Below are 15,301 nucleotides of genomic sequence, written 5' to 3' on the forward strand. Positions count from 1 at the left end.
GCTCCTCGCTCTGGTGGTGAAATTACCGAACTAAACAATGAATAATTTAGCTGATTCTTGACAATTTGTTTTGCGATAAGTTGTCGTCTCGTGTGTGGAAGGGTGTGTGCCCAATTAAAAAACGCGTGTGCTACTTAATGCGGTGGCAACAAGTGTGTTAACCCCAAAAATATCCGCCTTTTAGTAAGTACCTTTGGGTTTCGAGCAAGTGTCAACGTTTACAAAGACGCTGCTGCAACATCACAGCTACAAACAAGTACCGGTACTGCCTTGTTCAAAGGCTGACCCGAGCACTGTTTTTGCTGCACAAGGGAATTCGACGCGACAAATTTCACGCCCGTCTCAGGTGGGACACGATTTCGGTGGAGACAGTTCTGGTCGGTTGTAGCTGTGATGTGGATAATTTAATTAGGACGAGCCAACAGAACACTTGGCATTCCTGCGGAAGAGCTCTTCCAATGAGTCAGGTGGCGTACTAGCCGCGACCCGTAAATTATCAACAATTTGCATGTCAGGTTTACGCAGGAAAACGGTGATGGCGAGTGCACTTTATGCGACTTTGCATCACATTTTTCCGAACGTAGCCCCAATATGGCCTAGCACGAACGCTCCCACCGAAAATGTTCACATTTTCGGACCCGTTCCCACAAACATCTCAAAAACTGCGTCCTGTTTCAGGTTTCTGGTTCCAAACAAGACTGCAAAATGCCTAAATCAGTAAGTATTGCCGGACAAGATCAATCGTTCGTTATTCCCATGTTGACACGCCGCATTGTAAAAACACCTGTTGATAGGTTTCGTCGTGAAAGTTCCATTTCACTGTCAGTCAACCTATCTTCAAGTAATGAACCCGACCGGTTGCACTCTTGCACTCAAGGTTTTGCGCACCATTTACCTTTAATGGCGTTAACACAATGAGTCATTTCATTTTACGGTTTTGAAATTTCAATTCGGTCGTTTGTGTTGATGGAAACAATGAAATAAAGAGTTGCATTGTCCACCGAAAACTTTGACCAATAGAGGTCGCCAATTTTTGTAACCTCAACCACTTTTAGACCATTTCGCATTGTTATTGCTGCAATTAGTGTCAACTGTGACAGGAAAAATTTTTACACAGTGCACCAATGAATCACCGTTTCGGAATTTTACAACAAACCCGCTTTTAGCATCCGTCGATTTTTTAAAATGGCCGCCGCATTTTTTTCATTTGTGGAAAAATAGTTTTATCGCATTTTTATGATTTTATTTAAGTTTGTTTTAACGTAAACTCTAAAAGAAACGACGATTTTAATTGTGTTATCTGAAGTATTTTATCTCGATTTATATTTGCAGAGAACACATTGTTCAGTTAAATAATAGGACTACGGACTAGGAATACACAAACGAAAATATTTCATGGTTTTTCACAGTAATTGTGACCTTTTCTTGACGGCATGAAGCGCGATAAAATTTAATGGTAATGTCTTGTGCGATAAGTCAATTAATTGCAGGGTAGATAACCATAAAACTAGCACTCACTCCTTTTTATTGTGTCGTTAACGAAGTAAAGGTTCTAAATCTAGTTTTACTATACTGTGCCACAGTCCGTAACTTGGGTCATTTGTCTGTCTATGCACTCCATGGCTGGATGCTCCGATCGTGTCATCAACACTGGTGCACCAGAAACCAGAAGTATATTTAGAGTCTTCACGGCGAAAGGAGCAGTCATGATTATTTGAAGAGTCGTGAAGAAATAAACTCGTCGTGAATTACAAATTAACGCCGATAAATTGTTTGTACACGTAATTATAGAAAATTGCTACGATTAACATGAATTGAGAATCATCCAGGTTGACAATTGAGGGATTTCACTGAGCGCTAATTGCCTGTACTTTGTAGTTTCCAGTCCATTTTAATCCCGATAACATCCACAATATCTTTCATTATTCGTTATCTGTAGTAGTCGCTTCGTGGAATACAATTATAGCTGTGTACTCTATGTGGAGCGTACCTAAAAATAGTCACATAATTTCTTAATGTTTCCAGTTTTCCATTCATTTTGTTCTTGCATCGACGATTCACTCGGCGTCTTCGTCCCATCGTTTTACTTTTTTCATTCTGTCTCCCCGTTGATTTATGGCTTTCGGAAAAAGGTACCGATTCGGTTTGTGCAATGCGACTTGTTCACAATGAAAATAATTCACACAGCAAAATTCTGAAACAATTGCATCTGATGGGAGCTGTATGGAAACCATCCGACCTCGAGTGCACCTCCGTTCACCTAGAAAAAAAATATATCATCTAATTTTTTCTTTGTTGACGCCATGCGTTGAACTTTGCGTTAAAACTGTGTTCCGATAAAAAAAACTAGATTGGGTACTCCTAAAATTTAATTGGTACTTTTCAAGGCTAGGACTAGGTGGATCGTGTTAGTTGACGTGAACTAGACTTTACCCTTTTATTGACAAGACTCGATCAGTGTCAAGGATTCGGTCGATTGGAAAAACGCAAAAACAATTTTTTAATTATTTGCATTAATTGTAAGCACCTAAATCGGAGATCTTGACGTACGATTGATTGTTCAATGCCGGTTTATTTTTTGTTTGCTAATTTCACAAATCTAATTCGCAATCGATCTACTGAATGAGAACATAGCTTTATCAATTTGGGCTTTGCAAAATAATCCTTGCCGTGAGTCGCTCTCATCCGGGCTTGTCAATTAGTCAGAGTACACGCGAGGATTGCGCATTCGTAAATATGTAGTTTGTTTTCGTTTTCGTACTCTACCCAATTTAGTATTTTAATTTTTAATTTGCCGGTAATGAATGAAACATGAGCTGTATTATATCATTGACTGATTAATTTCAATTTTTAATAATTACGACCGACCACATTAGCACGTCCAACACCTAAAACTACATTTTTCCTTAATTTAATTTGTCGACAAAGCCCTCGTTGCTCTAGATCCCATCGAGGTGTGACAATTGTCATTATTCACACTCCAGTTTGTCCTAGGTGACCGTTTCTGTCCCGTCCCAGCCTTCTAATCCGTTTCTTTCGGTTTCAGTGGCTCGAATGTGAACAGTCTCGCCTGTTATATTTTTTCCGCCCCCCGTTAGTACGTTATTGTTTCTCGACGACCCGAAATAAAAATGATGGTATAACAGGTGTTCTGGTACCATCTGCCCCGCTATCGCGCCGCTCATGCCCACACTTGATTCATGAATTCGAACAGCGGACGTCCACGACGATTGGCGCGTTCATTCAATCGACGGTTTGTCTTATCCCTAGATACCCAACGGTCTCGCCGTTTTAGACCGATTCAGTGTACCGGTTTCGTCGAGTGGTGGTCGTACCGAGGAGTTTACCCGGAGTCCGTTGTACAAGTTCGTCAGTATAAAAATAAGTGTTGCCATTTCCAGTTGGATTACGATCGACGTTCAAGATGGTTTCCAGCAAATTGGTAAATAGATTTTTGCGAGTACCGGACTCTCGGTGCAAGCGTTCTTGTTCCGTGTATTTCTTGTTTTACATCATTGTTCTCGGCTCCGTCATGATTAAAACAGTACTTATTGGTGCAAGAGTTAATTGCTGTTTTGTATCCTCAAATGAGTCATAGAATACTCGAGATAACAACAATAATTTTTTTTTAATTGATCACCTTCGTAATTAGGTGTATTTTGCCTAATAGATTTATTAAAACGGTATTTTCAATTCTCCTGCGATATCAATCCGAGGCCGTGACAATTCCATTTCATGACATTGACTATAGTGTGATCAAATAATACAAACGTGACTGTTCGATATTCCAGTTATGTTGGAATCGTCACAGTGAAACATTTTTTTTTCGACAAAATGTACTCCCCAGCATGCCTAATTAACTGTGATGTAAATTTTGCCCCATCGATTGTAATTTGATCATTGGAACGTTGTATAGGTGGCAATACTGCATAATTTTTTTTGTAAATAATTGTGATAATCGCATTTTTATTGTAACCTCGACGATGTCACAGTTACATCATCGTTTATTGTATTGTTGTGATGCTAGATGAATTTTGAAGACACCTTGAATGTGGTTTTTGTTTCAATGAAAGAGGCCTCTATTTTTCCCACGTACATAACCAATCGAAAATCCACCTTTAAACCGCCACCACCTGTTCCTAATACTTGTGATTCGTCCAATTTGTGCTAATTATTGCATTAAACAAGTCTAATTGTCACCCGTTGCTTAATTTCACGTAAAAATAAAATGGACAAGCAAAAATTGAAAAATTCTGGATACAAAAGTCCCAACATTCGACGCAGAATCCCGACGAGTTAACCCCTTTCAAGTGTCACATTTTTAATTTGTTGTTAAGTCTCTCTAATTGTTTTTAAACTTGGTCCGACTGACGTCGCGAACTGTCAAATTTGACGTTTCGTCGCTAGGAAGCAACCAGATCCAGAGGGCGCCAGTCGGCGTTTGAGATCTTGTCATTTTGCAAAATAAAAAATTGAGTCAACGCTTCCGGTTATTCTTGTGTTTATAATATTTTTATTTCGCATTTGAAATGTTCCTTTATTGGCAATTCAGTCATCGCGATCTTCAGTCTGATTCATCCGGCGTTAGAAAAATTTAAATTTAGACGTTATTCAAACATTTTACTGCGAAATAACATTCAAATTATTGTATGCTTTACCTATTACGATATGATAACGTATCAGAAATTTGTTTTTGTGGGCTGACGGAGGTGCGCAACAATATATGTACTAATTTATGTCCGATACAAAGTCGCTGGTAATTGTGTCGTAATGGGAATATTTTATGTCGACTACAACGAATTTTACAAGATTAGACACAGAATTCGCGTTACCTTGTAGTTATTTGCATATCGATTTGAAGGTTAAACCTTTATTAATTTTTTCAACAATTGTCGCCAACAACTGGACGGGACATTTCACGATTGTATTGAATTCGACTACACGAGAAATCGATTTTTTTTCTCGAACAATTCCCAATATTTTTGCAAAAATTAAAAATACTCATCTGAAATTGTTATTTATTTTTGCAAGCGAGATGAAAGTAAGAGCCTGACGGATGGCGAGAGTCAATAAAATTGTTTTTACTTACATTCAAAAATAGAACCATTCGAACTGATTTTTTTTTTTAACCGAACAAATCTGGACCGGCGCCCGGACTTACACAGACAACTGCATCTGCACACACCCCGTAAACTTAATAATTGGTAAACATGTTTTGTTGTCTGAATTGTGTAACTTTGTTTTGGAATGAATTCTTTATCGGTTCGCACATGTTGGTAGCACTGTTTATTCTAGATCTAATTACGGCGTTGTTATTAAGCAAACTTATTTTTAATATGCTGATAAGTTTCCGAGACGATACACTTTAGCCATAATTTTAAATTATAGAGATCTCGTCAAGTGTGCAGTAGCTGTTACGCATTTAACATTCGTCGTTGTAATGAAATTTTTCGGTTCGAGCAAGATGTTTGTCCTCAAGAAAAAGTACTGTCCGGACCGAAAAGTACTGGATTTTTTTGGGAATCATCGAAACGTTTTGATTGTTTTTTAAATTTCTCTTTGCAGATGAATGTGAGGGTGACCACGATGGATGCGGAACTCGAGTTCGCAATCCAGCAAACAACATCAGGCAAACAACTCTTCGATCAAGTAGTCAAAACGATAGGATTGAGAGAAGTTTGGTTTTTCGGTCTACAATATACCGACTCGAAGGGGGACTTAACGTGGATTAAATTGTACAAGAAGGTAGGTTTTCCAGATAATTTCCAGCTTCCTATTAGATTCCATATTTGGAGTTGCTATTATTTAGAGCCGGGGCGATCGTAATCTCACAAGATAAGAGACAATCACATTTTTGTTTATTTGTTGCTAGTTTAAATATCACGAGTATTGTGTAATATGTGGCTTACACTAAAATATTTTATCTGTTCGAGTGTAGGTGGTAGATAGTTCAAGTATGTGATCGTAGATAATTTAATATGGCTCTGGTGAAAAAGGAATTCGTGACGACACAGTGATAAAGCGTCATCTGGTAGATTTTTCTTAATCTACTCGAACGATTGTTGTCGAAATTTCATACGTTTGAATTCCTCGCCGAGATAATTTTGTTGACACCATTCCGACAGATAGATCGATTGAAAAATTCCGCAAAACACTTCCTAGTGTAGACGGGAAAGTAGAGAAAATAGTGTCAACAGCACGAAACAAGAGATAATGAGACAGAGAAACCGTTACTCGTTTGTATAAACGTCTGCCGGAGTACAAATGATAGTGCAGTGGCGTTTCTCAACAAAAATAATTTTGTCAAAATGCTGTCGCGTCTTGTGAAGTTGGAGTCATTCCCAACGGACAAGATTAAAAGCGATGATCTCACTTTTATTGTTCGTTTTGTTAGGATGTCTGCTTTAATTTATTGTCACTGGATGGTTTTTATTAATTTTTTTTATCAAGAAGGATGTGTGATGACTGCTGTTGCGAATTCGGTGTGGTCGGATGAATTACGTCATTGTTAGGAGAAGTCCGTCCAATCGGTGACTCATTCTTGCACACACATAATTTTATTGGGCAACTGATAAAACGTGAAATCCGTTCGAAGAACGAAGCGTGGAGGGAAGGATTTTTCTCGACTGTGGGAGAAAAGAGTGTCATGTCTGGATCGTCGCGGAAAAGTACCGCGACCGATAAGCTCCAGCTTTTGGAAATAACCGAAAGTGAAACGTCGCATGGCGTTGTTAATTCGTCAATTAAAAATTCCACCCGAGTAGATGACAGTTCGTTTCGCCCATGCTATTTTTGCGTCGATTATGTCAGAGGTAAATTTGCCACCTGTTGTGGGCGTTACAGCCGACCTTAGAGGTCACCTGTGTGTGCCAACTTGCAAGCGAAACAAACACAAGTACGAAGTGCAAGCGAAATTCGTACTTGTTGCACCAGGTCTCTGACAAATTGTTCCGAAAGAGAAGGTTAACAACACTCCTCGCTGATTCAGATTCGTCATTTGTGATTTGATTTGACGCAAATACCACGGCGGCAAGATCATCGAGCAGATCCGACATGATTCACAATATTCGGTACTGGTGTTGTTTGTTTTTTCCGGAACAACTCCATGTTTTAACGAGTCAAAGTAAACAAGCAAAGTAATAAAAAAGTGTTGATTTTATTGCAAGCAGAATCGATTCACTTGCCGGCGCATTCTGGCGAGTTGCCACCAGTAATTCAATCAGACAATTATGTATTGGTAATTTTTACGTTTCGACCGGTCGAAAAAGTGTCAATGCCAATAATACCATCATTCTTCAAGTTGTAACAGGTATGGGTCATGGCGACTCCGATGATGCAGTACACCAGTTGTCTTCGCCATAACGGTCGAAGGACACTGGGCACAATTAAATCGCAGATAATGTTTTTATTGCGGCGAGTAATTCGACAGATGAGCGTCGTTGATCGAAATCACGAATTAAATTTTGCACGTGATGACATTTTATCGGTTTTTGAATAAGAGAAAGTTTAGTAGAGAGCCAAAGTAAATATTAGATGTTGAGTTATGTAAATTGACGGTTCGAAGAAGTTTTGGGAATGCATCGAGACGTCAAAAACAGGATGCGAGTCGTAGAGATTTTAGGCTTTTTAGAATTCGAGTTGGAATATCCAGTAGAAGTTCCTGCGCCAGGAGCGAGATACTCACGTTTTTTGTTTGCACGCAGCCGGACTCGATAGTACAAAAGAGTGTCAAGTGTCTGAAACAAATCAAAAAAATCTACGGTACTCCGGTTTTGAGTATTGAAGACGACGGCGACGACAACAATGGATCGGTAAGTACGGTAGGAATCGAAGTACCATCTCCCCGATTTTAAGTACTGGATTATATTTAGTTGCGGATGTGGGTTCAATAAAGCGTCTGCGTCAGTGGTAGCATTTATTTGGATAAGTGTAATATTTACACGCCGAAACGGATGTCATGTTCTAATGGACCGGTCGTATCTGGAGCTAAAAATATTTACAAGTTCGTAAACGAGAATAAATCTATAATAACTCGTTCCATCGAGAGTTAACGCGTGCACTTGTGAAATAAATGAAACGAATCTTAATTATGCGATTTGGTGGCATATTGGCCTAGTTTGCGTCAGAACTAGACGGTAACCCCGGTGCAGAAGCCCCAAAGTATGGGTCAGCCATTGCGTGAATAAAACTCGGCACTTTCAAGTCCGACAGTGAATTCGTGTCGATGAGACGACAGTTTTTTTTTAAATGTCGTGTGTAATCTCGGGATTTGTGATAACACTGTTACTTTTACGAGCCGCCCAGAATCGTTATTGCCGGATGCGAATGGAAAATTGGACGGAAACCGGCCTGCACGCTGCGGTTCCTGTCCTTGTGCGGAAAACCATCGACGGATGCGATAATGTGAACACACCGTGGCAGCGCCGGACAAATCCGAAGAAAAGAAATGAAAGAAACAAATCGGGATGGGTGTTTTGGGCCAGATCGACAAACGTTCATCGTCGCCGGTCAATTTCTAAATTTCTATTCAGAAATTGCGGTTCGTGCAAATCGTTTGGGTGTCCGCCGAAAGAATTTTCTTCGCATCGAGGTCGTTTAACTTTTTCAAAGATCCGAAGTGCGACTCGAAAGTACGTAAATTCTGAAAGGTGCGACCGGAATGTGGCAGCGAACGCGAATAATAAGCACACCATTGTCAGTCGGTGGTATTTTCCGGCGAAGTCAAAATCCGTGAACGATGGATTCGAGAGAGTCGCCGACGGAATCGTCGATTTTTGACCGATCGACCAGTTTTTACTTTTACAAGGCCACCCGAAAGTCATCCTCCATTCGGAATTGGTACGTTCACTGTAACAGAATTCTTGCGTCGAGTAGGTCAACATCTCCGCCAAGACTGGGCCAACGGCTCGACGCGGCCGGATCACGCGCGTTGGAAGTCGCAACCTTTGGAGTTGCACTCTTCGAAAATTCGTATTTTTCATGATTTTCGTTTTGCACGCGACGGTATGATAAGCCGCAAACTGGAATTACACTGTTATGTCGGCAGAAATGTACAAGGTGATGCGGTCGGCAAGGCTAAGCCGAGAAAATAACGATGTTCAACAAATTACTGTCTGTTTTTGTTGCGTAACTACTTTCAGAAAATGACGTTTTTAAATGGAATTTATCGAGTTTACGCAATAATAAAAATATGTAGGTGTTTTTGGTTTTTTTTTTTTGGGAAATATTTCAACGGCATGTTCTTTCAGGTGATGAGCCAGGATGTGAAAAAAGAGAACCCGCTCCAGTTCAAGTTTCGTGCCAAATTTTACCCCGAGGATGTAGCCGAGGAACTAATCCAGGACATCACCTTGCGCCTTTTCTACCTACAAGTGAAAAATTCGATTCTGTCGGACGAAATCTACTGTCCGCCCGAGACATCCGTCCTTTTAGCTTCGTACGCGGTCCAAGCGAGACATGGAGATTACAATAAGGCCCTTCACAATGCCGGGTTCCTCTCCAACGACAGACTTTTACCCCAAAGGTGAGATTCACACCGTGACGTGTGAACACGTGAATCACCACGTGGAGTGAGTGGACTAGCTCGATTTTCGCCCCCCAAAAATTTTCCCCCTTTAAAGCTTCCCCTCGGACTTTTTTTTACATGAAAACGGCATCGCAAAACGGCCGTGAAGAGAACGTTCACATAGGTGAAGAATAATTCATTGAAATTATTTAAACGCAGTCGTTTCTTTGCACGAGGCTTGACCAATGCGATCCCGAAACGTGTAAAGAATTGTGCAAAGATTGTCACCGCTTGAAGCGACTAATTCTCCAAACAAGCTACTTCTATTTGTTTTTGGACTCTGTTTAACTAGACGAACTACAAAAGCTTGGATGTGACATTGTTTATTTATAATACAAACATTTTCAAGGAGCTTGTAAAACTTATCTATGTTATACATGCTGATAAATTTAATCAACTTACAGGAATGCCGTTTAGGTTTATGTTTTTATAACCGTCGGCGCCAAAATTGCCGCTTTCGTTTTCTCTAGTGACACGAAAGTAATAAAAATTGTTTTTCTGTTAACAGTATGAGTTCATCGATCAGTCATAGGTATGCTCCTTTGTGTGGAAACTTCGTAAACTTGATTGGATTTTTTTTGACTTGTTAATTCATTAAAACTGTGGCCAAGTCCCAACGGATTGTCTCGACTCCCCTTCGACTATTTTTAAAAATGGAAATGGATGTTGAATCGAGACGCTCCCGTAAAAGCCTAAACGATGTGCTTATTTTATCATCTTGTTTTAACCCACTAAACAGTTGATGTTCGCATGTTTTAAAACCGAAATAAAAGTGTGATCGTGTAAATATTGCATGGAGTCAAGCTGTGTTAATGTGGATTTATTTCGTCGACTTAAATATTTGAAAATGCAATAAAACCGAATATGTGGAAACATTCGGTGGATTTATGGACTTTCCGTGTGGATCTCTTTGCTTAATCCTGTTTCAAGGACGCTGTCAGCCGGTGCTGCAAAAAATATAAATCAAAAATATCTAGACGTTGTATTTTAGTGATTTTGGTTAAATATGGTGTTTGCTTGCAGAGTTATGGATCAACACAAAATGTCGAAAGAAGAATGGGAGCAGAGCATCATGACCTGGTGGAAGGAGCACCGCGGTATGTTGCGCGAGGACACCATGATGGAATATTTGAAGATCGCTCAAGATCTGGAGATGTACGGAGTGAATTACTTTGAGATTCGCAATAAAAAGGGTACGGAGTTGTACTTGGGGGTGGACGCCCTCGGTTTGAACATATACGAAAAAGACGATCGGTGAGTGTTGGACGCGTGACGTGTTTAGTTCTTTGTGTTGATCGATTTTGTTTGTGCAGGTTAACTCCGAAGATCGGTTTCCCCTGGTCGGAGATCCGCAACATCTCGTTCAACGACCGCAAGTTCATCATAAAGCCAATCGACAAGAAGGCCCCCGATTTCGTATTTTTCGCGCCTCGCGTTCGAATAAACAAACGAATTTTATCTCTATGTATGGGTAATCACGAGTTGTACATGCGACGCAGAAAACCCGACACCATAGACGTGCAGCAGATGAAGGCCCAAGCCAGAGAGGAGAAACTAGCCAAGCAGCAACAAAGGGAGAAGCTCCAGCTCGAGATAGCGGCACGAGAACGGGCCGAGAAGAAGCAACAAGAATATGAGGACAGGATTAAGGCGATGCAGGAAGAGATGGAACGCAGCCAGGCCAACCTGGTCGAGGCCCAAGAGATGATCCGACGCCTGGAGGAGCAACTGAAGCAGTTGCAAGCAGCCAAAGAGGAACTGGAAAAGAGACAGAACGAACTGCAGGCGATGATGGAGCGTCTGGAGGAGAGCAAGAACATGGAGGCGGCCGAGAGGCAGAAGCTGGAGGACGAGATCCAGGCCAAACAGATGGAAGTGCAGAGAATTCAGGAGGAAGTCGAGGCGAAGGACTCCGAGACTAAGCGTCTCCAAGAGGAGGTGGAAGCGGCTCGTCGCAAAGAAGAGGAGCTGAAGGCTCAACAAATGGCCAACGCCACCAAGGGACATCTGGAAGAGAACAATCACGACGATGATGACGAGTTGGTCAATGGAGACGTCAGCAAGGACCTCACCACCGACGAGAACATCGTCGATCCCGTAGAAGACAGACGTACTCTGGCCGAGCGCAACGAGCGTCTCCACGATCAACTCCTGGTGAGTCTCTTGCCAGATTGTCAAATATTAATCGACGATCCGTTGCCCTATGTCCTTTACAAATGACCTTGAAACGGAACCAATCAACTACCAACTGTTGTATCAGATTGTCAAATAGAAAAGTCACCAGAGTTGGTGATTTTTGTTTATTTGATTGACTTCACGTAAATAATCAAAATTTAAATTAATAAATTTCCAGCTGATCCCGACGCAGTGACAAAAATTTGTAATAAATTGACATGATGATGCAACCCAAGTTTTTCATTTTCCAGTAAGCGGCGTTGCCGGTTGTGATGTTGGATCAGAACGCGGTGTTGGTTTTTTTTATTCCGGCACAGAGTGCACGCGAGTAATTAAAACTTTCCGGGACGATTATGTACGGATTTTTATTTTGCTCGGTGACGTACCTGTTCGCAGCCCACACGAGCGCCAACCCACGCACTTGATCCGTTTGTTTTTGATTTTTTTTTGCGCGTGGGAGTCGCTCACGAGCACGTCCGATCGAAGGGCCCCCAAGTTGACCGTGTTTTCGTTTACAGGCCTTGAAGAAGGATCTGGCCCAGTCTCGAGACGAAACTAAAGAAACCGCCATGGACAAGATCCACAGAGAAAACGTGCGCCAAGGAAGAGACAAATACAAGACTCTTCGCGAAATACGTAAGGGCAACACCAAGCGCCGCGTCGACCAATTCGAAAACATGTAAACCAGTCAATTTCTCCACTAAAAATAAGTTTGCTAAATCTAAATTCCACATAATTATTATTAAACAACCTTTCAATGCTCAATATGAGAGATCATGTTATTAAATTTAAGTTTTGGTTTAATTACATTTAAGTAATCGTTTTCCCACTGTAAGATAAGAAGTGCTCATTAAGTGGCCTTAGAATTTTTGAAGCCTTAGTTCCAATTTTTCAATTTTTGTTTTTTTTTTTTCTTGTCTGTTGAAAGTAATTTTTGTTAGTTAGAATTGTGATAATATGATATGTACGATCGGAGGAAAAACTACAGATCTGTTAAATAATTCACAAATATTCTTATTCATTTCATTCGTTTACACAAGTCTTTTTAATTTTTAATGAATACATAGCTTAAACGCATTCCAAGTAATGGTAGTTATCTTGTAATTTTAGTGCCATTTGGTTAACGGGCTACACAAAACAATTAATCCTATAAATATCGTTCATAATTATTTTTCGTTTTAATCGAGTTGGAGCTACATCCGAGAATTGATCCATTCAGATACTACCCCGATGCAATGTCGGCAAATGAGTTTGCACTTTTTATTGGCCTGGTGCTTCCTTATTGTGTAAATAAAAGTTATACAATTCGTTTTCTACTTACTGTATTTTTTATTGAGGTTATTAAAAGAAGGTTTTACATATTTTTTTCTACAATACTTAATTTTGCTGTTACATATCACTGTAACATTAAAGAATGTGTACATAACATTTATTTTTTTTAAGACCAAGATGCCTTCTAGATAGGTTTGGATGATATTTACACTTTAGTATTGTCAGTAATCATCTGGGTAAGGAAAATCCATTTTGAAATGGTATCTAGGAATGAAAGTAAAACTAATCCCCATTAAAGTTATTTTTTCCTTTAATATTTATTTTAAGGTACGCGCTACCAATCGATCAATCAAAATTTCTTCTAAAGTTCTTTAGATTTTATTATACATCTTGTAATCTATATTTATCTTGCGACCACATGTATATTGTACATCGTAAAACTACGCTCGTAGTTTTTTTAACATTTGTATTCTTCGTAGTTTATGAGTTATGTACTATTAGATTAATTAATAAATATTATTTGGAAAAGACCACTTTTATTCGCGCATGTCACGCTCGTTCAAAGTCAATTAAGGTCACACGATTAAAACACAATGAGATTTTAAAATTTTATTGAGAATTAAATAAGGAATACAGTACTAAAGGCTCGATTTAAACGCGCAAAGCAGCCGCCAGTTCGCCCCCGGCTTGCATCTCTTTCACGATATCCAGACCTCCAATCAGCTCCCCTTTCACATAGAGCTGGGGGTACGTCGGCCAATCGGAGTAAGTCTTGAGCCCCTGACGCACCTCTTCGTCCGTCAAAATATCGAACGTCTCGTAGGCAACACTAAAAACTCGATGAGCAACGCTGCAAGAAAAAAATAATGTAGGCTTACCCCGTGTCATTCAGAATTTGAATCATCTGCCTGCTGAAGCCGCACTTTGGTGTGTTGCGATCCCCCTTCATGAAAAGCATCACAGGAGCTTGATTTATCAGAGACTTCAGTCTCTCTTCTAGGGACGCAGCGTCGTTGGGGCCGTTGACGTGTGTTTTGACCTTTTCGGCGATTTTAGCGGGATCCGTGCCGTCTATCCTGTCGACGACTTTCCCCGCTCGAAAGAGTAGGACGGTGGGGACCGCACTGATTTTGTGTTTTAGGCAGATTTCTGAATGATCTTCGGCCATACATTTGTAAAATTGGACTTTGGAGTAATCGCTACGTTTAGATAAGGCGTCCAGGACGTCGTCTACTTGCTCGCACTGCTCTGCCCAAACGGCCGCAAAATGCAACGCGCTCAGTTCTGCAGCGCTTTATTTTCTTTAATGATGGGATCGAAAGACTAACAAAAAACTTACCTTATCGCCCTGTTCACGTCGTCGGAATTTGACAAAAGTGTTGGCATTTTACACGGCTTTCAGTCTGAATGGTGTTGATTAAATTAAACGGTGCAATAGGGCGGTTCAGGCTTATAAAAATTATTCTACGTGATTTTCAGAACACAGAAGTTTTTAGGTTATGAGATGATGGAAGCCAAATCCACAGACCTGACAGATCACAGATGACAGCACTATAGATGACGGCCTAAGGCATATACATATTTAACACTCCTATATTGCCTGTTCTGTTAGAATCTAATTAATTTATTATACGTTGTGTATGTTAATGTGTAATTAATTGCTGTTTCTACATACAAGATATTTCACGAGTGATAAAGAACCTTACGGAATTAAAAATGCAACCCACACCCACACTACATTTCGGAAAAAAGCTTTTTTGAAAATGTATTGTGGGTTGCATTTTTATCGTCAAGCTCATTATCACTCGTGAAATACCTGTATAAATTTTCTGTTTATTTTAGATGGATATTGAATACAGAATATACGTATTTTGTTATGTAATGTGTATTTTTTATATATTTCTAATACCTAAAACGTGCATAATAATGACATTATACGTAACGATTATCTGTTTATAAGAACTTGGCTTAAATCATTTCTAAGGGTCATCAAATTTTTTTTTTATTGGTAACCTATTTTTCTTATTTAATTTTAACCAGTGATAGTTCTCTGTTTCTCAGTTTTATCTATAATTTTTTCTATAATTATAATTTTCATTTCAGTATTTCCCCCCCCCCCCCCATAAATTAACGAGCTGTCTATTTACTCGCATTTTCTAGTTATTTGACTCAATGACAGTGACCGTGAAATAACTTTTTGTAAAATCAACACAAAACATTGTGTTTTTAGAATAGGTACAGTTTTCCGCTCTGCGGCCGAGGTAGTTTTTAGAGCTGTCTATTTTCTCG

At 39.9% G+C, this 15,301-nt stretch overlaps 2 protein-coding genes across 4 annotated transcripts; one reads left to right on the top strand and one right to left on the bottom strand.

Moving 5' to 3' along the window:
- The first annotated feature begins 26 nt into the window (after nucleotides 1–26).
- On the top strand, nucleotides 27–13,540 carry Moe (Moesin). Of its 3 annotated transcripts, XM_069053881.1 has the most exons (7): nucleotides 27–183; nucleotides 679–717; nucleotides 5,566–5,745; nucleotides 9,249–9,523; nucleotides 10,589–10,819; nucleotides 10,879–11,719; nucleotides 12,259–13,540. In XM_069053881.1, the coding sequence occupies exons 2-7, from the start codon at nucleotides 706–708 to the stop codon at nucleotides 12,421–12,423; spliced, it is 1,704 nt and encodes a 567-aa protein (XP_068909982.1). In that variant the 5' UTR covers nucleotides 27–183; nucleotides 679–705; the 3' UTR covers nucleotides 12,424–13,540. The 3 variants fall into 3 exon arrangements, with proteins under 3 accessions (XP_068909982.1, XP_068909981.1, XP_068909980.1); XM_069053880.1 differs by lacking the exons at nucleotides 27–183; nucleotides 679–717 and adding an exon at nucleotides 3,237–3,442; XM_069053879.1 differs by lacking the exons at nucleotides 27–183; nucleotides 679–717 and adding an exon at nucleotides 5,353–5,503.
- A 68-nt stretch (nucleotides 13,541–13,608) lies between these two features.
- Grx3 (Glutaredoxin 3) lies at nucleotides 13,609–14,741 on the bottom strand. Its single transcript, XM_069053890.1, has 4 exons — nucleotides 14,719–14,741; nucleotides 14,352–14,577; nucleotides 13,891–14,304; nucleotides 13,609–13,841 (listed from the first exon to the last, which is right to left on the bottom strand). Exons 2-4 carry the CDS (start codon nucleotides 14,396–14,398, stop codon nucleotides 13,664–13,666), a joined length of 639 nt encoding a protein of 212 aa, XP_068909991.1. The 5' UTR covers nucleotides 14,399–14,577; nucleotides 14,719–14,741; the 3' UTR covers nucleotides 13,609–13,663.
- Nucleotides 14,742–15,301: the final 560 nt, after the last annotated feature.

Source organism: Tenebrio molitor, chromosome 7 (assembly GCF_963966145.1).
Source record: "Tenebrio molitor chromosome 7, icTenMoli1.1, whole genome shotgun sequence".
Taxonomy (NCBI): domain Eukaryota; kingdom Metazoa; phylum Arthropoda; class Insecta; order Coleoptera; family Tenebrionidae; genus Tenebrio; species Tenebrio molitor.